Here is a 26,485-nt window from a genome sequence, read left to right as displayed (position 1 = left end):
CTATTAGTCATAGTTAAATGAGTCTAAATTTTGAGATCTATGTAGTGGATAAACACAAATTTCAAAATTTAAACTCATTCAAGTGTGATAAATAGAATGGTGTGGTGAGTATTACCACTATTTGAGGGGGTGAGCAAAAATGCATCCCGCTAAAGGGTTGGAGAATGTGCAAAACCTCACAATAGGATTCAATTTGGTATATTACATGACTAGCTTTAGTTAAGTTTTAGGGATGATCAGAGCTTGGAAAGCTCTAGCTTTCTTATTTGTGGAGTCCGGCCAATCCACGATCTGAAATCAGGTCGACTCGACCCACAACCCAAAACCCGGCCCAAACCTTTGGGCCATGTAATTCATTAACCCAGGCCTAACCCAACAACCCAAAGTCCATATTCGACCCGACCCGGACCTAATCCTAGTTCCCTGGGCCGGCACATTGGTGTGCATCATGGTAGGTGTGTGGAGCCCACGAGCCTCTGCCAGAGGTATTATGCTTCGCCGCCGTCCACAGCGACACCAACGAATTTTCTGACAACCCATCTCGGCGCGTGAAGGAACCCGAAGTCCCTCCTTAGGTTTTCCAATGTGCCAAATCCAAATCCGCTGTCCGTTTTCTCAAATTCAATCGTTTTAGTAGAGTTTTACTAAATGGTCTCAAATTGTGTTTAGGTGCGTCGATGGGAAGTGATCCATCCTCGCTAGTTTAAATGGCTCATGGGCAATGGAAAATTTATGAGTGGACCCCTTCTTAACTTGCATGTTTTTATAAAATATTACGCTTGCATTCACGAAAAGCATGATTTCATGATCTAACGTTTTATGCATTATTTATGATATATGGAATTTACGTTTTACGATTTTCGTATATGAAATTCTACGGATTTACGAATATGTTTCATTATGGATTAATGAGATGATGCTTTGAGCTTTTGAGCTCTGGTGATTTGATATGAGATTTTGAAATATGTTTTCGGTGCTTATCTAGTGGCTTATCATACAACACATACACACAACCGAGTATGTAGACGTCTATGGCCATAGAACACAGTTGATGAGATCTATGACATACTCCCAGCTTCACTAGCCCAGGGCTAGTGTCGGTGTGTTATGTGTTTGTGTGTGTGTATATATATATGTATGTGTTTGTATATTTCTTCTTTGGCGTAACCCAGAGTCATATAGTTTCACCTTCGGGTGACGGACCCCTATTTTCTTCACTAGCGTAACCCGGTGTCGTACAACTTCACCTTTGGTGATGGTTATGCCTTCGAGCCACTATGATACCCCTAGTTAAGTACATCATGAATGTGATTTACGGATGTTTATGGATTTGCCTTCGGATGACGATATTGCCATTATTGAGCATCGATTTACACGTACATGTTTTACGAATGTCTTTTTATGGCATGCTAGAGTTTTCAGAAAACCTACTATGTCGTACTATATATGTGTTTTCAAAACAAGGGGTTAGTATTTTCAGAAAGAAAATGGTTTTCTTATTATTAGTATTATTATTGTAAACTTTGGTCCACTCACCCTTTGTTTTGCGCCCCCTTCAGGAGTTAGAATCGAGGCACACTATCCCAGCGTCAGGACACCTCTACATAGGTATCTTCAAGTCTTCTCAATGTAATCTTTGTAATCTCAGTTATTTCATAATAATCCTTTCACATATTTTGATTAGTTGTATGCTCTGAATACGTTTCCACATTAGCATAATTTTTTCTAATTACATATTTTGTTTGCATGCATGTTTAAAATGGCTTCATCACCTTCGGGCGTCGGCCAACATGTGTCTACCCTGATATTTGAGATATCAGGGTCGGGCCGTGTCAATCATTCTCTCTCTAAAATTGATATTTATGGGCTGTTTTAGATTAGTGAAAGATTTATTTGGAGATTGTTTGCTTTTGTTGATTGGCCCTTTTGGGAAATGAATAGATTTATGTGCTTGTAGATTGCAGATTAGGGATTTCTTCCTCAAATCATCATCTTCTTCCCTAAATTTGAAATCCCATTCAAAACCCATATGGGTCAAAACCAATTTGCAGTCCAATTTTTTTTCAGATGTCGAAGAAAATCCATTATGAAAAACTAAAGACACCCTTTTTTTTGTTGCAATCTCTCTCTCCTCCGCCGATGCATGCCTGCTTCCTTTAAGTTAAAAAAAAAAAAAAAAAAAATTCCCAAATTTGTTATCTGTAACAATACGTGCAATGATGTCAGTTTTGTTGTGGACGTGCATCGTGTAATTAACGGGAATATATGGGGCCTAGATTTTGGAAATCCCTTGAAGATCTTTAGTTTACAAATCTTTGACCAAAACCTAGATTTTGGAAATCCCATTAAAAATCATCTATTTCTAATGACATGCACATGATATGCTCACATATCTGAGCCAACCCAAAAATCCAGAGCTCACAAACTCTATCTTCCGAATCAGAAAAAATGATGTCATCACCTGTGACGTCACCACCATATACACTATATGCACTCCACATGCACATCATATGTACAATACATGCACATCATATGCACATAATTGAAGATCGAGCAACAAGCTGTTTTTCGCATTAATAAGAAACTTTAACGGGGACCTATTGGTATAGTGGATACAATTAAAACATAATTGTTACGTATAAAAGGTTACTGTGGTAGTTTGAAAAGTCTTGTTAAGTATATCAACCACCGCTTAACCATGCACGTGGAAAAACATGATACTCGTTGTCATTATCTCATGGACATGCATGACCCTTAACGTCCTCTAAGTTTTTCCTCAATTTTGTTTTTCGTCGAGACCAACTAGGTTGTCGTCATACTCGCTAAATTTCGGGGCCCAACATACGTGCATTATAACTAGTGAACATTCCTACTTCTCATATTAAATTGTATCCATGCATACCATATGTACACCACATGCACATTATGGAAAAAAATTCACAAATTTTTGTAGTTGAACACTTGAACCAGAAATTGTTCCATTCCAGTTTTGTAGTACGTCAAAAAGTAAAGTTTATTCCACAATCCATAGGCCCCATCATGAAACACAAACCCTAATTTAACTTCTAAGTATTAATTCATCTTACAAGCAACCCATTTATTCCATAAATCATTGATGTAGAAACTTGGAACTAAAATAACAAAACCCACAAACAAATGAAAATTTCCAGAACACATTCTGAGCCCTCTATTCCCTATCCCTCTTTTCTTCGACTTCCCATCTCTACAAATAAAAAAACCAATAGAAAAAACAAGTAATTAGATGCAGAAATGGAGACGATGACCGAGTTAGAGAGAGAGAGAGAGAGAGAGACAAACTAGATGGTTGTGGAAATATGGCTGCCAAAGCTTCACTCACCAGAAAAATCTAGTGCAAAGGTCATATCTTTAAGAATCAAACACTGATGCAAACTAGAAACCTTCACTTTGAAGCTTCACTATCGACTTCCCTCACTTCAAAATCTGAGCTCAACTCAGAAACTCAGAGCTCACAGAGCTCTCACGACATCTCTTCCAAATGAGAAAAATTATGCAATGAGCTGAGGGTTTTTAGTATTTATATGTGGGTATTTTAGTAATTTCGGTTTTGTGCATGGTGTGCATGGCCGGTTTGTCCTATTTTTGTCCCAATTTTGTCCCAATTAAGAAAACGGGTCATTTTTTATTTATTTCCCATGAATCTATGGTGGAAGAATTTTCACTTTTCCTTTTTTAAACCCAATACCAAACCTAGCCATATAGTTGACATATTTGAGAAACCAAATAAAACCTAAAATAAATTGGTAATAAGGTAAATAGTCTAATTTCTTATAAGTATATGTAAAGTCTTTTAACATTTTATTTGGAACATCATTCTATGTCTTCATACATTTTCCTCATGTGTGGTGAAACTAAAGTCAAACGCATGAACAACACATATCAAATATGGTGACAAATCCAACAGACCTAATCCCATTGGGTTTGACAAAACCATCAAAATTTAATTTTTGTGCCAATTTGGACGAGGAGGAATCCTACCAATTTGACGGGTATCCTTTTGCTTCATCTTTCGAGTTTGAATATTTGTTAGCTTTTCAGAAATCGGTTAAAATTTTCTTAGGATTAAGTACTAGTGTTATTTCAAATTGGTTTGAACATTTTTAAACATTCCAAATGAGTATCTAACTTATTAAAAATGTCACATTCGTTAAAATCCACTTAATTCTGCATTAAATGTACATGTGGTAACCATGGGTCTCACCTTTTAACTTACATGGATACTAAATAATAATAAAACTAACTTCAAAAAAGACATAAAGATAAAATCAAAATAAATAAACAAATTCAAATCAAATGGAAAACAAAAATGAAGATAAAAAAATATCAAAGCCCCGCCACCTCCAAGCTCAACCTATGACCACCGATACCCCATCCCAATCTTTATAGTCAAAACCCACCAAGTCGGTATATCATGGTCAACATTAATATAGTTGCCTCAAAATCTAAATTTCAAACATAGATTATATAATATGGAACCCAATGATCAAACATGTGTTAAATTGAATCGAAAATGGACACACCAAATTGAAATTACATCAGAAAAGCAATCTCTAATAAAGAAGAGGGTTAAGAATTCAGATAGCTTAAGAAGGAGCTTGTTTTTGCTCATGTGGTTTCCCCTTTCGCCGATTCTTGGCTCGTAGAACTTCCTCTTTCTGTCTGTGTGTGTGTGTGTGTGTGTGTGTGTGCGCACAGTGAAGATAGTGGTGACTACATCATGACATTCCATAGCATTTTAGCAACCTCCATGACCTTCTTCTTGATGTTGGTGGCTTGAGTTGTAGGGTGGAGTTAGTGGTTGTGCGTTGGGTTTGGAGGTGATGGTCTGGTGGGGGTGGTGGTAACCATTAGTTGGTGGAGGTCATGCTTCTATGCCCTTCTATTGATTTTATACACAAAGTGAGCCTTGGTTAATTTAAGAGAAATTTAACAGGGACTTAACGAATATGACATTTTCAATAGGTTGGGTGCTTGTTTAAAATGTTTAAAAAGGTTGAAACCAATTTGGAATGACACTAAAAAGTTAGGAGAGTTTAGGTACTTAATCCTATTTCTTAATATGTAAGAATGCTTCTAGTGTATTATGTATTTTTTGTTCAGAGAAAGCTTTATTTCCTTCTTTTTTTTAAGACATTCGATATTTATCCATCTTAAGGGGTGGTGGAGTGGGGTAAACCTCAAAATGAGCTAGCCATGATAAATTAGTTCAAATTCGTTTTGCCTAGAATCGAACATGAAATATCTCACTTACAAATGAAAAAGAATATCATTAGATTGGAATACTAAACTTTGTTTCTTTTTTATATTTTTTAACAGGTAATGAAGATATTTTCTATGAAGAATTTTCTCAAGTACTCTATTTATGTTGTTGCCAAGTAACAAGGTTTAAATATGGATGAGGAATGTCATCGCTAAATTGATTAAGTAATTGCCAAACTTTACGAGTGTGATTACATTTAAGAAATAGGTGATTCAATTTTTTTTTTTTTAAACCAAAATGGAAAAAGAGTCATTAATAAAACTTCATGAGTCGTCAAAGATGTGATATGTATAAAGATAAACGAACCACAAAAAGAGCCAAAACGCTAAATAAACCTTAACCCTAACTCATAATTTCCACCGCTTTCTTGAGCACCCACATGCCTAATATTATGTTGTAAATTGAATTAGCTCTACAGTTTCCAGGTTTGACATGTACAACTGTTGAAATACACATTTAATTGGTCACAACTCATTGCCCACTGAATGGGCCCTTGGTCAAACACTTTATCAGGATGTCCATTTAGCAACTTTTGCACATATTCATGCCCCGATGAAATTGAATTATGGCATGGAGTCTTTGGATTGGCGCCAAAATAAAATGTCACTCCTTTTGGAGTAGTGCAACTTTCTTTGGGGTGAAAATAACATCAATGGACAAAATGCCCAGTTCGTCGACCATTTTCTTTAGCAAAACAGCAGATTTGAATGACCAATTCAAGGCTAATAAAGGTAGCATAAAGCATTTTATGGTGGGTTTCCGTAGATCAACTGTTGATCACAACATAACTATCTACAAAGGCAAAAATGTTTCTTTTCTTTTTCATTTTATTTTGTTGTCAAAAAGAAAAAAAATGCTAAAAGCCATGAAAGAGACTGACGTTATAAAATTTGGACAAGAAATTGATATTCTACCGGTTGGCTCCTTTAGAGAACAGGCCGACGTGCATTTTAACATTTTAGCCGTCTGATTTTATTCAAACGCAGCCTACAACTCCTTAGAAAACCCGGCCGGGCGGGCCCCTCATGTTAGGAGCTCCCTCGTTTTTAAAGAAGAAAAACATTAAAAGAGCCCTAGGTCACTCAATTTAGAATTTTTCAGGTTGATGGGCAGTGTCTAACAATACCGATACTGTCTCCACTTTATCACCTGCCCAATCCTCAGGTGTGGGATTTTATCACAAAAAATTTTGGTGTTAGTTAGAATGGGGTAATTCTATTTAAATTGCTTTCTCTTTGGCCCTGGCCGATGTGGGACAACTGGAGATTCCAACACCCAAACTGCTACAAACCCGGCCGTTCGGTAGAACCAGGAAGAGAATGAAACCAAATTTTCACCCAACTGTACGAAATGACCTTGAGAAGCCAAGGCATCCACAGTCCACTACAAAAACTAGCTTTCAGAAAGACGTGATTAAAGGAGACGTGATAAAAAATTTGGCTACGGCTTTTGATGGGAAAAGCTGACTTGGTATTCTTTGTTTGCTGATAATATATTGTGCATAACAGAAGAAAACATACTTTTAAACATGGATTTAATCTTCCTGGAAGGCTAGAACAAACTCTAAACCTAACTAAGACGATGCCGTTTTGAAGATGAGAACATCTTCCTGGATAAGAAGGAAGCAGAAAACATCCTTTTCAGTTCCAAAAGAGTTGTGAGTAGTTAACTTTCGACAACCACATGAGAGCTAGTCATTGTGCATGTCTATCCGAAGGTATATAAATTATTAGTTCCGCTGATGTCTACTTCTTTTGTTGTTTTACCTGCAACAAAAGGAAGGAAGCATCATACAGTGCCGTTTTCAGATAAGGAAAACCCCATGCCGTTATGAGTGGTGGAGTGGGCTGTGACCATCCGGTCTAAGGACCGTAAACGAGGAAAACCAGTCAAACGTGAACTTACACATGTCCTCTCTCGAGACCATCCAAGTGTTACGACACAAACAGTTGTACCTGAATAGACAAATTAACCAAGGCAAGCCAAGCTTGCTTATTCCATTAAAACTAAACCTGCCTTAAATGAGATGAGAGGCTCTCCACTTTCCACACAGGCTTCAGATCTTTATTTTTCCCATGCAATGCTGCCGAAAAAGCTTCTTCAAAGAATATGCGTAGTGTTGTTTCTTAGTGTTATAGATCTTTTAAGAGAACTAATCATTTGGGAGGGAAAGGTGGCATAATTAATGAAAGCCGACAAATAATCCGTCTTTCTCAATTCCCGCATCCGCATGCTTAGCTAACAGTGATTCGATGAGGCCACTGTATTCAGTGGGTGCCTTCCTATTGTTAAAGTTTTTAGAGAGACGTCTATGACCCAACACCAATATTTGTTTTAAACTTATCCACCTACTAGCCAAGTAGGACTGCAGGAGTCATGTTTTATCCTAAAATGTTTCGGTATGATCACAAATGAAACCATGTAATTATAATTTGTAAATTGTTTTGTCAAACTCCCAACGTGCGGTTTCCAACATCTATGTTGCTACAGAATATTATCTACACATGTAGTTTCAAAGTATTCTCAAATTAGCTCAGAATGTGCAATCGTCCATTTTGTAACAAATAAGTTTATGAATCTTAATTTAGTCTGTCTTAAAAAGAACAAATAAGATACTATGCTGTCCAATAGCTTTAAGTTGTACTAAGAGATTAAACGGACTAGAAGAAGACGAAAAAGAATCGATTTTCTTCACGAAACTTGGAGCACCGTCAGTTCTCTTCTACCGTCTTCGGTCATGTTTTGCAACGCCGTTAACGATATCACCACCTCTTTCGTTCTGAAATTTTCTCGTCGACATCACCATCGCTTTAAATTATTTATCTTAAATTCATAGTTTTTAGGAAATCTTCTGGTCGACATCATCATCTCTTTTGTTCAAAGCTTTGGGATTGTTCAACCAAGAAGAAGCTTGGAGGGGGTTGCTAGAAATGAGGGGAATGGGTTTGTAGGTCGAGTGCATATAGTGGAAAACCCAACATAAATCAGATGTTTGGATTCCAATGGGATTTATCATTTTTTTTAATGTTTTGAGTAAATTTAATTTGATTTCGTACTTTCATTTGCTCTCTTTCGCGATTTCTCATTTTGAATTTTACAAGGTATTGTAACTCTCTTTTTCATTCATTTCACATAAACCAATCATACATTTAAAATAGGGCTTCAATAAAAACTGGGTACCACTTCAATCACAATTACTTTAATACATTTGGATACAAAGGAAAATTGAATTTATTCAATTTTGATATAAAGAAAATTAACTAATCCAGGAAGAACATTTGTGCCTCAATGGCGTGAGAAGTAATCAAAACAAAGTGATGTGCAAACAGAAAATGATCATGCTCTCCATACTAATGCAGGAAGAACATTTGAATTCTTGTATGATATCCATGTTTTGCACATTTAAATATTTATATACCAAGAATAACAATTTAAAGCCCCCACCCACCCCTTCTCCCCAACTTGAAAAATTAACCTAAAAACTACATTAACCACCAGAGTTTAAAAATCCAGACATAGCCCAAACTAACAACAATCACATCACACACATTGAGAGACATATTTTTTAGAGAAACTAACTAAAAATTTCGAAGAAACCAAGTAAAATTTTCAGAGTTTAAAAACAGAAAACCATTAGAATCTTCAGAAACCAACTAAAATTGCAATTTGAAAACATATCCGCTGAATTTTAGCAGCCCTGCTGCATATATTGGCTTTTTGGCCATGAAACTACATAAACGAAGAAAATATAATATAGTTGTTAACCTTAGACTCCAATCAGGTCAAGTACGAGCTGCAATTTGATTCCAATCACAAGATGCAGAAGAAAAAAAAACATCCTAATCTAACCATCGCTTTACTAACAGTTTGGAGAAGGATCAGAACTTCTCCTCCAAGTTTTTGTTCATTTTATTTCAATTGTCCATCGGAATTTCATTCAAAGAATGATTAAATAAAGACAATGGCATGCCAAAGATTAAATACCCTAATTTCAAACTTCGGTAATGCATAGCTTTGTTTTGTTTTGTTTTTTTCCTTTCGAAAGAGCATACTAAGAGAACGGTCAACACCAACATCCTATTCGAGTAGCTATTAGCACTTGACCTGCTATTTTGGCGAGCCACCAACCCGCCACACCATCATGTCCCATCCGCTCTCTACCACTCACTATTTCTCTCACATTTATCTCTCGACGCTGCGCTCGGTGCACAGAAACACCAAGGCAACTATTGCCGGCCTTTTTCACGGTGGTCCATGTGACAACGAAACGGCAACATTTAATCTCGGCACCTAGGCGAATTTCAACATCCCTGAACCCACCTCTTGCAAACTGCCCTCAACCCTCCTAATTTCAATTCTTGTATTTCTTGTATGATATCCATGTTCTGCACATTTAAATATTTAAGCTAAAGTACAAAAAACTACCTCAATTATTGGTGTCACGACACTTTTATACCTCATCTTTTAAAATTGACAATGTCATACCTCATTTTTAGAATTTGGTCCAATGTTATACATTCCGTTACTTAGCCGTTTACTTTTCAGTTAAATGCTGATGTGACTTGATCCAGGTCTCACTTTCTATTAAAAAACTAATAAATATTAGTAAAAACTAAAAAAAAAAAACTCATTTAATAATTTTTAAATATTAAAATAATAAAGAAAAGTTATTAAAAAAAAAAAAAAAACATTATGTTTGCACCCTTCCCCCCTGGCCCCTCTTCTCTCTCTTCTCCCCCATCTTCATCTTTTTCTCCCTTCCAATCCCCTTCTTGCAACCCAGAAAAAAAGAAGAAGGAAAAAAAAAAAAAAAAAAAAAAACCGAATATGCAACCCAAAAGAAAGAAGAAGAAGAAAAATAATCCAAATCTGCAACCCAGAAGAAGAGGAAGAAGGAGGAAGAAGGAGGAGGAAGAGGAGGAAGGAGGAGGAAGAATAAGAAGAAGAAAAATAAAATACCCGAATATGCAAAAGAAGGAGGAGGAAAAAAAAAAAAAAAAAAAAAACCTAGATCCCATTAAGGTGGAATCAGGAAACCTTCGTGACCTCCTTCTTCTCCTCCTTCTTCTTCCTCTTCCTCCTCCTTTTTTAGTTTTTAATAATATTTTATTAATTTTTTAACAGAAAGTGGGCCCTGAATCAAGCCACGTCAGCATTTAACTGAAAAGTAAACGGCCAAGTAACGAAAGGTATAACATTGGACTAAATTCTAAAGATGAGATATGACATTGTCAATTTTAAAAGATGAGGTATGAAAGTATCGTAACATCAATAGTTGAAGTAGTTTTTTGTACTTTACCCAAATATTTATATACCAATTGAGAATAACAATTTTAAAGCCACCACCCACCCATTCTCCCTCACTTGAAAAATTCACCTAAAAACCACATTAACCACCACAGTTTAAGAATCCAAACATAACCCTAAACCATTCATAAAGATTTACCAAACCATTCATAATAATTCACTGTTGTTCAACAAAAAAATAGAAGAAAAAAAATTCTCATGGTTGAAAGAGATGATAGTGAAAGGGTTAGGATGAACCTGCTGTTATCAATTACACATTCTGGATGAAACTCTCTGTTTCTCAAAAAAGTGCATATGGTTGAGCTGTAAAGATACATCACATAGCAAAAAATTGAGTTTGTATTCGAACACAATAAAGAGATTTGTATTAGAAATTACTTTGTCTGGCATCTAACAAAATTAAGAATGGATAGACAAATACCTCAGTAATGGTCTCTTTGGTGCCTACTCTGTGAATGCATGCTTTGATCTGTATGCTTGTGTTTGATCTACATGCATGTCAAGAATCAAATAAAAAAGTGCATCACAGAAATACAGAAGCAACCAAGAAATGGAAAAACAATCTAGCAACAGAAGGATATTCAAATGATGTGAAGTGGAAAAGGAACCTTAATGTGATTTGTTGAGAAGAAAACAGCAGGAAAGTATGAAGAAACACATAAATGAGCACAGTGCAACCCCCTAATTTATAAAGACAAAAACCTCACCGTAACAGTGAACTAAACAGCCTAAACTCCCTAATTTAAAAACAATAAACTTAAAAAGGGGTCTAAATTTGGTTCTCATAAGCAAAGGACCTAAAAAAAAAACAAAAAAAAAAAAAAAAAAAAAAAAACCAAAAGACATAAATATCAACACAGTGCAGCCCTATATTTTACAAAGACTAAGAGCAAACCCTAATAGCTAATTAAACAATATAAAAATATATATGACAACTTTAATGAAGGTAATAATATCTATGACAGTTTTAATAAATGGAATGGTAAATCAAAAGTGAACAACAAATTAAAAACAATAAATTGAAAAAGAAGATTGAATTTGGTTTTCTTAGGAGCAAGGGACAAAAAACAACCAAGAAACAAAGCAATTAACATAGCACAACCCCCTAATTTACAATAACATACAGCTAACCCTAGAGGTGAACTAAACAACCTACAAAGGTCTATGACAATTTTAATGAAGGAACAAAATATCTATAACAACTTTAAAAAAGCAAATGATCTATAAAACAGTAATGAATGAACCAAAAACAATAAACTCAAAAACAAAGCTGAATTTGGCTTTCTCATAAGCAAAGGACAAAAACTAATCAAGAAACAAATAAATTAAATAAGTGCAACCCCCTAATTTAAAAAACAGAGACTTCCTCAGCCATCATCTCCTCACCGACTCTATGTGGTAACCCATTAACCCCAAAAAATGCACACAGCCCTGCTTTCTCCTCTTTCTCTCTCTCCCCCTGTCCATCTCTCTATCTAAAATTGGAGAAAATCCCATAGGTCCTGGCAGAGGACCTAGCTAAATCTCTCTCTCACTCAGTTGAAACCAGTAGCTCCCATCTTTCTCCAATCTGTCAGTCCCTCTGTCTCCCTCTTCTCCTCCCCCTAACGACCCTCCAACCGATGTAACAACCAAAGTCACACCCACCTATCTCCGAGTAAAGAATCGTAGCGCCTCTCTCTCCAATCTATCAGCCCTTTTGTCCCCTTTCCTTCTCTCTCCCCGAGTCAAAGCTCAAATGCAGCTCACATACCAGTTCTTAAGCCTAGTGGCAAATTTGTAAAATAAGCCTAGTAGCAATCTTGTAAATAAACTGAAATTCATCCCAAATCACTATTCATTTGTATAGTGCAATTTCTCCTTTTTTTTTTTTTTGAGAAGATACGGTAGTAGATTCATTTACTTCAAAAAGGTGCGGTACAAGAAAATTACATCCAGAGCCAAGTATGGCAGTACATTGTCCTCCACAAGTAAGTCGGTGACAATACTTGGGGGAGTAACATCCCATATACAATCTTGTTGCACCAAGAGACCAACCTATGTAAGGCGATGAGCAACCGAGTTTGCTTGGCGACAAGTGTGGGTAATTTTACCTTCAGTGATTGAATGGAGGAGCGCCTTGATATCTTCTACAATTTGCCCAATCAACGACAAATCTGGAGAGGAATCGCACAACGCCTCCACAATCTGAAGTGAATCGCTTTTGAAAGAAATATGTTGAAAACCCCTGTGAACCGCCCAAGACAAACCTACCCTCAAGGCCACTGCTTCTGCTTGGAGAGGAGAAAATACATCCTCCTCCCTGCCACATTTTGCTGACACAAAGTTTCCTGTTTCATCGCGGACAATAGCACCAAAACCACCCACATTACGTTCCCCGTTCTAGGCCTCATCTATATTCATTTTGAGACCCCCCGATGGTGGCGCAACCCATTTGGAGGGGATTTGTACCCGAGGACCTTGACCTAGCACCGAGGTTCGAGTGAATTCCTGCCACCACAGTATAGCCCGGTTGACACAAACATCAGGAGGGTCTGTCCTATCATCCCATTGCTTGCCATTTCTTTCACTCCACAACGACCAGCAGATCATAGGGAAAATCTCAAAGTTTTGCTTTGAAATTAAACTAGCCACATCATCTATCCATGACAGAAAATTTTGGTGATGTACATTTCTCAGCAATGGTCCAAGACTTGAAGCTATCCAAGCACACTTTGCAAATGGACATTCCTTCATAAGGTGGATGATGGTCTCCCCGTGGGCGTTGCATCAGACACAAGCTAAATCCGTAGCTATATGTCATTTTGCCAAGAGTACCCGGGCAGGTATGAAGTCATTGGTAACCCTCCATAAACACACCTTCACTTTTGGTGGAACATTTGCATTCCACAGCCTGGACCATAGCTTGTTTGCACTCTACTGTGTTGATGAAGAGGCCTCATGGGTAGGTGGTTGTAGCCATCGCCAAGCAAGATGGTATGCACTACGTACTGTAAACCTCCCACTTTTCTCGTAATACGACATTAATTTGTCCGGTGGTGAGCGGATACTTAACGGGATGGAACAAATTGAGGTTTCTTCTTCCTTTGAAAACAGCGATGGTAACAAATCAATCTTCCACCGATGTGTGAGGGGATTGATGGGTTCATTTACTGTCCTCAAAGTACATCCCGGTGGCTTGGGGGAGAAGGGTCGAAACGATGAAGGGAACGGCAGCCAAGGGTCCTCCCAAATACGGATGGTGGTGCCATTTCCCACCTACCAACGTGATCCCATTTTAAGTACAATTCCTGCTGCACATATGCTCTTCCAAACATATGAAGAGCTAGGATGTAAAGGTGCTTCCAAAAACTGCTCATGTGGGAAGTATTTGGCCTTTAGTATTGTTGCAACCAACGAGTGGGGGTTACAAATCAGCCTCCACCCTTGCTTTGCTAGCATTCCAAGGTTGAATGCATAAAGATTTCGAAACCCAAGTCCTCCCTCCTCCTTTGGTATGCACAATCTCTCCCACGAGCACCAATGCATTTTCCGTTCCCCTTCATCTCCATTCCACCAAAAAGACGCCAGCATCCTATTTAGATCTTCACAGAAGAACTTTGGGAGAAGGAAGCAGCTCATGGTATAGTTTGGGATTGCCTGGGCCACCGTCTTGGCCAATATCTCTTTTCCTGCTGCACTTAGTAATTTTCCTTTCCACCCTTGTAGTCTTTTCTATATTCGTTCCTTCAAGTACCCAAAACATTGGCTTTTGTTTCTTCCAATCAGCTTTGGCAAACCCAAATATTTTTCATGTCGCTCCACCCACTTTCTCAAGATTGATCTTTTGCCCTGATGCATTTTCATACAACTCAAGAATTTTCATGATATGGCAGCACTCTATCTCAGTAGCACGACAGAACAAAAGACTATCATCGCCAAAAAGTAAGTAATGTGTAGAGTTGAATAGTGCCATTCACGTACTTTTTTTACCTACTACACATTCTTGTTAACTTTTTTGTCATTGATCTTCTTCAATTCATTTGATTCGACGGCTGAAAATTGAGATAAGTATGTGAAATGAAAATAGGATTGTGGATAGAACTACCCTTTAGCGTTTTGTAGTTGTGAGTTGGCTGCATTGGCTGTGGTGGCTGTTGGTGGAAACTCGAAGGATATTGAATAACAGAGCATAAAATTCAAGGATTTCAGAGATTAAAACAATCACCTTTGGAGAGTTGGTGTTTTGTGAATCTGAAGGACCCAATTGCTTAGCCAGAGGTGTTTAATAGCCCAGTGGTGAAGAATCAGAAGGGAGGATGATTATTATTGGGTTTTCCAACAATCTGCTCAGCCTTTTCTTCAAAGGCGAGGCGGATTCGACATCATATGCAGCTCAGTTTCAACCAGTTTATGGTATTGACGTGCCGCCTCTGATGAAACTTGCTCCAAAGGCAGATGACATGATAAAATGGGCGGTTGAATTAGAAGAGTTCAAGAGCCTGGTTGCAATGGATTGAATTATGATCATGAATGTATATAATGTAATAAAGGATGAACCTCTATTATTTTCATTGTCAATTTCAATCAAGGACTTTATTGATTTTCTGTACAAAATTGTTTCACATCGTTGAAGAAACATACGGAGAGGGGAGTAGAAGGGAACTAATATACATTGCAACTTCGTTAAATAGGAGTCGTGCTTGTTGAAACGAACTTTTTACCAAAAAATTCAGACTTGTATAACTAGTTAGTCATTCTTGTCTGAGTAAGAGAGATCGAATCAGAATCCAAATGAGAAATGCTTGCAACAGTAAGGATTTAAAAAGTACATAATCGAGGAATTTATGCATTTCGATCAGAATAACATCTATTCAGAAAGACATAAGTTTCCTTTATCTTTTGAATGTGGTTTGGTTTCCATAACAATTGCGTTCTTCTAGACAAGAAGATTCAAGTTAGGATGGAAAAAGAATTTCTTTCTCTGAGCACAAAAGAGTGAAAAGCAATTTCTATCCAACACAAGTTAGGTCGAAGGTGCTTAATTGTAGTTTCAACATGTATGCACTTAAGGTTACCGCCATTGAAGCTCTTCTATTTCAAGACCAGATCATCTGTTCCTCATGACAGAGCTATGATTGAACAAAATTTATAACAAGGTCTCCTCATTGTGCATCCCAACAAAATGCACCTTATAAAGTTGTAGTTTTCATCAATCTAATACGAGCAAGTTATCGAGTTCTTCTCTTGAAACTACACATTTCATCATATCCTCAGCTTTAGGAATGAAATCCGGTACATCAATACCGTAAGGTGCTTGGAACTGAGCTGCATATGTTCTTGAATCCGACTCTCCATTGAAGAACATGTTAAGCAGATTGTCTGAAAACCCACTTATAATTAACCCCACTTTATGGTTCTCCTTCACTGGGCTATAAATGACCTCTGGCTCAGCAATCTCTCCCTTAAGATTCCAAAACACCATATCTGGCACAGTCAGATTATACCCTTTTCTTCTGTAACGACTCGAAGCCTCCTTATAGTCATCCCACCAATCATATTTGAAGGCCTCATTGAAATCCCTACAGGTGAACACAAAAATCCGCCGGGGCATCTTGTCATGGCTTAGCTTTTGTGGGACTGCAATGTCCAAAACTCTCTTGTAAATCTCTAAGAAATCCAATTTCTCAGCACATTCTATCTGCCTCATTAACTCGCATTTGGACCAAAGATTGTCTCCTTCAATCTTATGAAGCTTGGGAGTATCACTGAATGAGAAAACCATTCCTTTCCATGGATTTTCACTCAGTTCTGAAATTAATAAGCCCATTGCAATGCACTCCATTTCCTTGCTTGTCCCTCTCATGCCTGTGACGTCACATGTTGCAATACAGTTCCTGAGCTTCCCTTTGCTTGACAACTCTTGGACTAGTTGCCGCCATTGAAGCTCAGCAATTTCATCACTACCCTTTTCCTTATCTAAGTAAGCTGTGACTTGGTGAGGAAGTTTTAGCCAGTTTCCAATGCTTATCCCAAAAATTGCATCTATCTTCATGTGAAGCTCAAAGGGTATTTTGCTTTCCCTTTCTTTCTTAAGGATCTTCCAGTACCCTTGCATGGAAATCAGGGCCTCAAGATTTGGGGAAGACGAGCACTTCTTTGTTTCGGTAGCAGCATTCTCGTTCTTTCGCACAACAGCTGCAGTTGTCTTCACTGACAATGACTTTAAGGCTTTGCGCAGAGGAACAAGCACTTGTTTGTGCAAACGATAACGAACACTGTAAGTGTAATGAGCTTCTTCAACATATTTGTACTCCTCATAGCTGTGGCGTGGGAAAACTCTCTTTGCTATGTTTTCACAGAGCAGGGTTGCTCTATCGAATTTAGAAAAAATTGAAGGACATAATTTAGAAGCAAAACTGATCTTTCCAATCTCACCAGCCTCCATAAACACGAGATCTGATATCAATAGCTCAACAAACATACCTGATATTCGATCGTGCAAGTTTCGAAAATCACGGTCATTTTGGTACCTCTCAACCGCGATTTTGGCGCTGTCAATTTGAATATCTATTCCATCTATCTCTTTTCTATTCTCTTCCTCATAGACACATTCTTCCTCCCCTAACCAATAATAGCCATATGGGTCATAAACATAGTATCCACGGTATCCATAGCCATAGAATGCGTCCCTGCCATAGCCATAGCATCCGTTGCAGCCATAGCCATAGCGTCCGTTGTAGCCATAGCCACAGTATCCCTCATATCCACAGCCATGGAATCCATCGTAGCCATAGTATAATCCATTGTATTCACAAGAATAGTATCCATCGTATAATTCATAGCCATAGTATGGCATAGCGTCCATTTTATTCATAGCCATAGCACCCATCGTATTCGTAACCACAGTGTTCACCGTATTCAACGGTTGGTTTTCTTTTGTTATGGAGTCGTTCAAAACCATATAAAGGATCCCCAAAAGATCTTTGATTAACCCTAATTCCACAAAAACCATGACATTCAAAGAAAGGGTTAAAGGGTGGTTTTCGTGCACCCACAACATGGATTTGTAAAACCCTTCTTTGTCGAGCTTCCCCGCCATTCTTAGGGTAAAAGTAAGTCTGAGAGTGGTGAGAGGGTCAAAATTCCATGCCCTCTCTACATAGTGGATCAGATCCTTCCGCCCCTGCTCGTGCCGGCCATAGTAGCTGTAACTGGAAGGGGTCGTGGCTGGCGTTGGGGTGTCACTATTAATCCTCGTGCCGGCATTGAAGAATAATTTTAGGCATGGGTTCAAGAAGCGTGGGAATGTGGAAGAATGCTTAGACCGTTTTTGACCCAGTTGAGGGCCTTGTTTGAAGGTTGTGATGGTGGGTGTTTCGCGGCGGTCTATGGCGGAATTAGGCCGGTAGAGCTCCGGTGGACCCAGTAATGTTTCTGGAGAAGTCATGTTTGAGTTGTGATGAGGGTTTGCAGAATTAGTTTTTAAGAGATAAGAGTCGGAAGATGAGGACCCGTTGGGTGAGAGATTTTGGCTTTGTTTGTGGCTGGATTATAGGATCAGATTTCTTGGGCAACAAGTCTTTAACTTTTATTATCAACTTTTTTTTGTGTATCGGTTTCTGTTTTTTATTTTTCTATGATTAATTATTTCACAAAGGGAGATGCAGAGTAACAGAAAAGATTTTTTTACTATGAAGACTAGAAAATTTGTTTAGACGTTAATACACTGTTAATAGATTTGTTTAAATTATTGATTTTTATTTTTATTCTTAAAGATGAGTAGTTAGTGACTTTGACATGACAGTTCATTCTTTCGGAGGTCGGAAAAATTCACAGAGGCTATCATAGTGTGATTCACCAGCATGAGCTAGAAAGACTCACAAAAGCATAGTCACCCTCTAACCATCATCGTGTGATTCACCAATCGAACCCATAACATGTCATAGAATTTGTCCCCAACCACTAGTCCACTCACACAGTGATTGTTTGAATTACCGATGAAAAAGTAGAAAAATTGTGTAAACGTTGATACTCTAGGCCCTGGAGGAGGAGCCATGTTTGGGTATGGACTATGGAGACAAAACCAGGGTTAGGTTTTGAATATTTGGGCATATGCAATTACAGGGTGAAATTACTCTCTCTCTCTCTGTTTTTTGAACATATTCAATTTTTTTCCCAAATTATTTAACATTTTTTTTTTTCCAAATTAACTTGGGATTAAAGAAAAAAAAAGGCCGTAACGGAATATTGTGACCTTGGTTAGTCTTGAATTTAATGAATAAAGTTTTTTTTTTCTTTCTTTGCTAGGTTTTTTCATTGCCCTCTAGGTATTTTACATCTTAAAACTTTTCTCTCCCCTTCTCTCTAGGATTAAGCTATATTCCTGTTATGGTTAGGAAGCTTTAGTTTAAACTTGTCTCAGCCTAGTTAGGATTTCCTTTGGTTTTGGGAAACGAAACAAACCTACAACGCAGTATAAATACATGCCTTAGTATTCTCAACAATCACACACCTTTGATTTACTTGAGTTTGAACGTTTGCAATACGTCTTGTGTTTGTTTGCTGTAGTGTACGTACGTTTTAGCAAATTTCGGTGATCCGAGATGTCAGGAGCAAACTCAACAACCCCAACAGGTAAAGGAACCAAACTGACGCGACCAGAAGATGTACCGTGCCCGCCAGCTCCAAAAAGGCCCGGACCTCGTAGTAATGGAGATGGCTCTAAAGCATCCTCTGCGACAAAACGTGATTTGATCAAATACTTCTAAAAGGGATACAAAGTGAAGTTAGGAGGCAATAGAACACTACCAAGAAAAGGATCAAGTTTAAATTGAGATTAATTAGGATTTGGGAGTTTAGTTTTTCTTCAATTTTGTGTAATGGGCTTAATACATCTATTAGATCAATGTTTTATCTCATTTAATCAATTTGATTACATCCATCCAGTACAAGCAAGTCCTTGAGTTCTTCTCCTGAGACTGCACATTTCAACACATCTTCTGCCTTTGGCAATAATTTCAGTACTGATGATGCATCACATGTTCTTGCAACTTCGTTGCATAAGTTGTTGGATCTAGATCTCCTGAAAACAAACTTAGAAGATTGTCAGTAGAACCAGTAATGATCAAACCCATGGCATCACCAGCGTTCACCACTGGGCTCTTAATGATCTCTGGCTCCTCACATGAAAGGTTCAGATTCAAAAACACAATCTGTGGCACTGAAAGCCTCTCTTTTTTGTATTTAAACCAAATATCCGTATGAGATATGGAGGAGAACTACATTCACAAGCAGCTATCAGTTTCTGACTACTTTTAACAGGTACAATATAGCATTCTTGACGCAAACATGCATGATGCGCACAAAAAGCCAAGGCGGCAGGGGAGGACGGATTGAAAAAGACTTGATGTTTGATGACTTACCGTATTTCATGCCACAATCACATCTGTGTCGTCAACTTTTTAGCAATAATGGCCACATTCCTTGGGGACAACGCAGGATTAAAAATTGGTTGCATTTCTGCTTCAATTGAACTCCCTTGCTCTTGGAGGAACAACAATCTATCAAGCAAAAGGAAAGTTTCTAAAAGAGGCCCGAAAGCAGCTCGAAGAGACCAATAAGGTCCAATAAGTTCCTGTTCATACAAATAATTGGTCAGCAAGTAACCATATATATATATATATATCTTTCACCAACTAAAGAGGAACCAGAAAAGAAATTAGCAGGATGAGGAAACCTAATACAAATTTCAATTACGCAGTCCTGCAATGTGTCAACACAATAAATTATTCAGATAGCATTTACTAATTACTATACACTTAATCCAAACAACGAAATACAGGACTTGGCATATGTAATTTATTTTACGCACATTTCTCCCAAAATTTCACTTTCTTTTGAATCTTCAATGCTAAGAACCAACATTATTTTCTTTCATCATTTTGAATACTAACCTAACAGAGGCATACAACAAAATCTCTATAAAATTTCCATCCCTATACAATGATGTGGAAGGAAATTCTGCAGCTTAAAATATGATTCTCCTTCCCACAACTAAAACTAATCCTAAAGCCAATTGGTCCTTCCTATTGCTATGCACCCTAAGAGCCAAAAGCCCATCCGACCCTGCTACGACAGTATTAACTGGCTCTCTTGGAGCCTAGCCCTCCATATTTAATCAGAAGCCCCAGTAATATCTGCATCAGAGCTATCCTAATTTTACGTCATCAGAAAAAATAAAACTACATTAATCTTGATTCTTTCATCATCCATATAAAATGCAAAATAATTGCATCTGCTTCCGTGTAACTTTATAAACAGAAGGGATGTCACGTTGGTTCAGAAACAGAGACTCAAAAACTAGTTGGAGCAAGCAGTTTAGGTGATATGTCATATGGGATGTGAATAAGCAGCAAAGTTTCAGTACAGCTTATTATATGGGTGAAGGTAACATACAGCAGATGATTCAACTTCCTTCCATATTCCATGAACATCCATTTCCTTCAGAGGCTCAAGACCAAGGCGAGATAAACCAGATAAGCAATATTTCTGGAAAAGTGGATACTTGCCGATGGACTTGCTCCTCCCACATTGGGTGGCCTTGTTGAAGGAATTTTCATTAGTTATGGTCGTTCTCTCTAACACCACATCAAAACTGCCATCTGTGTCATATGTTTATCTAGTTATGTGTTTCACTCTAATTAGTTCATAAGGTTGCTGCAGCAGCAAAACAATAATAATTAAACAGAATAGAAAGTTCCATTCAGATTACAATAATGTTTTGTTACCTGTGTGAGACCAGCTTCCTTTCATAGCAGAGTTTATTTGGGACAAGGATGAACATGTGTTTTCTTTATGATGCGGCGAGGAGTCTGGGGCGACCCTCTGCTGTCGGCGACGCAAAGCCTTTCCTTGACGCCCAATTGATGGACTTGTAGTCATCACTTTGGGATAATATACACTGAGAACCTGCAGAAGTCAGAGTATGTTATTTATACCACACAGGACTTTAAGGGTAACATCAAACAAGGAGGTTGAGCGGAACTCAGAATCAGAGAGAGATGAAGGCAGCAGAGGAATGATTGAAATAAATTTAACAAATGCCCATGCATTTAAAAAACTTAAATTGCTGGCTAACTGCAATGGTGTAAGTAATGCATACCATCTGAAAAGCAGCACGGAAAGCATGCAGCTCAAAGTTATGGACGCCAGCATCATTTTCCAAGCATCTCCACCTCTCCGCACTCTGGGAAAGTAAAGCAAGAACACAAGATAAAGCAATCTAGAATAAACATCCTTGAAAAAAAATTAACTTAACGCCTCTCCCCAGCATACAGAATGATCTACAATCCTTCTAGTTAACCTCACCCCACTTTGTTGTCATCAGTCCCAGACTCCCACGGACTTTAGATCTATACCAATTATTAAATGAAGAATAAACTTGCATATCCTCTTGGGTAAACTTTATAGATTTTCTAAGAATCCTCAGTTAACTTGATGTCCCTTTGACAATTAGTCATTATCTGCATGTTTTTAACCATAAGAAAAAATTTTAAAACTCGTTTTATCCTCTTACTTTTCTATTTCCTGTACTTTTCTCTTTCGAGAGAAGCAAGACTTACCTGACATGCAAGGTCACGCGAACTTTTTCCAAGTGACAAACCAGCAGATTTAACACCATGACTCATTGGAAAACCACATTGAGAACCCACATGGTTGGAACCCTCTTCAGATAATAGGTTGTAACAGCAGCCAACGCTAACAACTGCTTTAACTTCTTTGCACTCCATAAAGGTCCTGATTCATAAAGTTAAGCATCACTTTCATAAAAATACTGACAGATAAAAACATATGACGCTGTAAGATACATATAACCAAACAAATACATTCTTTTATTGGCTCTATAGACTACTGAAAACAGTAAGACCAATTTATGGATCATGTAGAACCCCAAGCAAGTGCCAATCAAACTTAGTATAATTAAAATCTGGGAAGACGGTTAACTGATGGTAAAAAAATATTTGCAGTCAATGAAGGATAAGGATGGCACCCATTTAAAATATGCAGACTGCATCAAAGAATCTATTAATGCAATAGAGTTATTTGACAAACAGAGAAAAGATGAGTAAAGGCCCAATTGTAATATAGAACTGATTGAGACTTATGAAATATCAAATACCATGGATAACCTGGTTATGAAACCATTGTACGCAACCATTTTGTATCCCCCTTTAATCTTATCAGCTATTCATTTTTTCACTTAAATCAAATTCTTGTATGGTATGAAAGCAACTTGGACACTGCTTCATATACATCACCAATACATCACTAATATGACACGACTCGCAACTCTTCTTATTGGTGGAATACATAAAAGACTTATACAGGCTAGAGAATTCAATCAATCATAAGGAACTTCTATCGGGGTTTATGGGTATAAATCACTCTATCCTCAAGATTATATGGAAGGAACCTCATTTCTGAAAGATAGAAATATAAAGTGTAAAGCACACTGAAGAACTCACTTGAGCATTGTTACTGAAAGATCTCCGCAAGCATGAAGGCCAGCAAGAACCAGTGAAGTTCCACTGTCTCCCTTGCAGGAAGTTTGTAATGAAGAAACATTATCTTTATCCAGTGGTATGTCAGCCAAAGCTTTCAACGTGTCAATAGACATCACATTGCATGTGATTGTCTTAGGCACAGTCAAATTCCTGTTTCCTGATCTAACCCCAAAACAAAAGTAAACTATAAGTCCAGTGCGTGCAAAAAGTGACTCAAAAATAATTACTCAATCCAAGTCAGCAATGAAATTGCTTAAATGTAATAATTAGATCATAGGATGTGTGACAATAACGCAAAAAAACAACAGCAAGTAATCAATAAGTCTAACTTAGGCTTTTCAAAAGAAAAAAATATCTGACTTAGGCTTTCCAAACTAAAAATGTCTACCTTGGGCTTTTCAAAAATAAAATAGTCTACATATGGGAAATGGAGCTGAGAAATGGGTAATTCCAATAATAATATGCCTTATTGGAAATTTTAGGTCGAATGATAAAATTAGCAAAATTGCCAGTGAAAACATCAAATAATGTTCAAGAAGGAACTACTGCAACAAGAAAACAAAACAAGAAGGAATCGTACACAGATTTACGGATTTGAGAAGCATAATATTTCTTGATTTGTTCTGCACGTGCATCAGTAACCCTTCCATGATGAGAACATGCATCAATTGCAAATACTGCATGTTGGTAGTGAAAGGAAAGTACTTGTGCAAGATACCCCTGAAAAAGTAGTTTTTAAGAGAATGGAAAACTAAAAAAACTAATCTTTAAGACTAATTGCTACCATCATACTATAAGAGGAAAAAGAAAAGAAACGAAAAGTCATTGCCTTCCAATATTTTCTGAATAATGCAATTTTAATCTAGGCAAAAGGAAATACATTTAGCAATTTGGTTATAAGTGAAAGAAAGTGAATGTGAATCAAACAAAACAATAGACAAAGGAGCAGATACTGCGGACCAATGAATGCAGACAGAAGATTGCAGGACTACCTGACCAGAGCCAACATCAATTATTGCATTAGCCCTGACACTGCTAGCAATCGAATTAACAACCGCAGAAAGGACTTCTACCTGCAGATACAAGATCATGTTTTTAATAGAATAACGATATGCATTCATTGTTCAAATATGCAAAAAGGAAGTTTGGAATCAGAAACTCCTATCTAGAAATCAAAGACCATATAGACACATCTCTCTGACCCCCAATGTTTCACAACAGGAAGACGGTCAAACCAACAGAGTCATCGCTATCCAATTCTTTAAACAAGTCAACAACTTACTTCATGTTTTTTCTTCGCATTCATGCCTGTGGAGAGAACGCTATTGAGCGAAGTCATGTCCATGCTAGGTAATACCTGCAATGACAGAGATGAAAGTACCATAAGGAAATAGTATCTTGTACTGATACAAATTTGCTCTTCTGACTTTCAATTATTCCGATGATTCAGTTTTATTTTGACTATACCACAATAGTTTATTAGTTTGTCATCATCTTAATCCATGACTTCCTATCCCACATTTTCACATGATTGTTATTATGAGATGTTGAATTTTTCAGGTTTTCTTACCACAACATCTGATTATCGAACTTCAAATTTGAATGCAAATGCAAAACCGAAACTGAGAAATGAATGCATACCGTCTGCAAGTCTGCTTGTTGTCGAGGAAGCACAAGAGAGCTCAAAGTAACAATAAAATTCTTAAGCGAAGCAGGCCAATGATCCTAACAACACAAGCACAAACACAAATAGTCCGCATCAAGCTACAAACAATGGCCAACGATTCAATTCAATCCACACAGAAAACAAGAAAAAGAGTACCTGGATCACTCCACAAGGAATCTGCAGGAGATTCTCCACTGCTTCTTTGCGCAAGCAATCCATCCATTCCTCGTCGACAGCTTCCCACAGCCGGTCCTGAAAAGCAATATACTTTTTATCCGGGGATATGAATTTTGATTTTCCGGTCTGGTATTTTCTCAGCATCCAAACAGATTATTGAGGGGACTGAGGAGGAGGCGTAGGGAGATTTAGAAGAACGAACCTTGAAGAAATTGACGACGTGGGCGTTGGTTAAGAAAGTGTAGGGTCTTACGAAGTCGACGATGGCGTTGATCCATTCCAGGGTCTGGCTCGCCGTTTCGCACGTGTACTTGCGGCCATTGCTGGACATTCTCCTCAACGTCTAAAGCGGACTCGACTCTCTCTCTCCCTCTATCGGCCAACAAGATTTTTGGGCGTTAATAATAATTTTTTAATTTTAAATAAAATTATTTCTAATCACACAATATACGATGAACAAACACGATTTATAAATTTTTAGAATCCTCATAAAAAGGATTCGGCGAGGATCCAGACTCCTCTATCAGTATCTGAATAACTAATTAAACCGGAAAAAGATTCATTTTTGTAGGGCTTTTTGTTTAAACATTTTGTATTTTATTTTTGGTTTTCACTTCAGTTACGGTGTGAAAATACCTAGGGAAAATGATGAATTAAAAGTGAAAACTAAAAATTAAAAATAAATAATTATTGAATAGGCGTTTAGGTGTAAATGTACATGTTCCATCCATTAAGAATTTTGTCAAAACACGCTACGTACTTGGTGCATAACTCCTCTCAAAAGCAATTCGTCATTCATAATCTAAACGACTTGGCAATAAAAATTACGTTTACTAAGCTTGAGAGCAATAATGAAATGCTAAACAAACTAAACTCAATTTGACTCTGTGGTTGAGCATTAGTACATATGGTGAGCTACAACAATGGTTAAAAATCCTAACATAGCTAGATTAATAGATAATTGAGTATGTCATGACGTTGTTAGGATCTCATATAGCCTTACGGCCCTGGCCAATAAATGAGCTTTTATGGACCTCTAAAATATCTTTTATAACATGACTAATGCGCCAGTTGGTCAAATTCTTTTTTCCAAGTAGTTTATATGGCGTAAAGTGACGAAAACATTATCAGAAATGCCTCACGTGGAAAGCAAATTTGTAAAAGGGGTTAAGTTCGTCCGAGCCCAAATAGAGGTGCAATTGCTGGGCTTGAAGGTTTAATTATGTCCAACCCCTAACTCTTTGTTTGGTGTGCTCTACAATAGTGACGTGAAATGGCACTTGAAAATGGTGACCGCCAATTACTCTTTTAAGTGTAAGTCATATATTTACTCAATTGCTATTAAGCGTATAAATACTTGTGATGTTACCCTGACGCCAACCCAAGTTGGGTGAGTCTAGTGGCATAGTGAAAAAGTACGAGTAACAGTTTTTTAAAGAAAATAATGAGAGGCTCTGAGTTCGATACTTTGTAGATTGTAAATCTGTTTGA

General features: G+C 37.5%; 2 protein-coding genes across 2 annotated transcripts; both read right to left on the bottom strand.

The window, feature by feature from the left end:
- Positions 1–15,797: 15,797 nt before the first annotated feature.
- On the bottom strand, positions 15,798–18,035 carry LOC137724713 (uncharacterized). Its single transcript, XM_068463431.1, has one exon. It carries the CDS (start codon positions 18,033–18,035, stop codon positions 15,798–15,800), a length of 2,238 nt encoding a protein of 745 aa, XP_068319532.1.
- Positions 18,036–18,994: 959 nt separating this feature from the next.
- LOC137725795 (uncharacterized) lies at positions 18,995–25,360 on the bottom strand. The gene is made up of 13 exons (XM_068464588.1): positions 25,197–25,360; positions 24,974–25,069; positions 24,793–24,876; positions 24,434–24,508; positions 24,144–24,224; positions 23,732–23,871; positions 23,113–23,313; positions 22,210–22,384; positions 21,750–21,833; positions 21,376–21,556; positions 21,044–21,249; positions 20,011–20,222; positions 18,995–19,670 (listed from the first exon to the last, which is right to left on the bottom strand). The coding sequence occupies exons 1-12, from the start codon at positions 25,323–25,325 to the stop codon at positions 20,028–20,030; spliced, it is 1,647 nt and encodes a 548-aa protein (XP_068320689.1). The 5' UTR covers positions 25,326–25,360; the 3' UTR covers positions 18,995–19,670; positions 20,011–20,027.
- Positions 25,361–26,485: the final 1,125 nt, after the last annotated feature.

This window comes from Pyrus communis, chromosome 2, assembly GCF_963583255.1.
Source record: "Pyrus communis chromosome 2, drPyrComm1.1, whole genome shotgun sequence".
In the NCBI taxonomy this organism is placed as follows: domain Eukaryota; kingdom Viridiplantae; phylum Streptophyta; class Magnoliopsida; order Rosales; family Rosaceae; genus Pyrus; species Pyrus communis.
The sequence above is the reverse complement of the archived record's forward strand: the minus strand, read 5'-3'. Positions and strand labels throughout refer to the sequence as shown.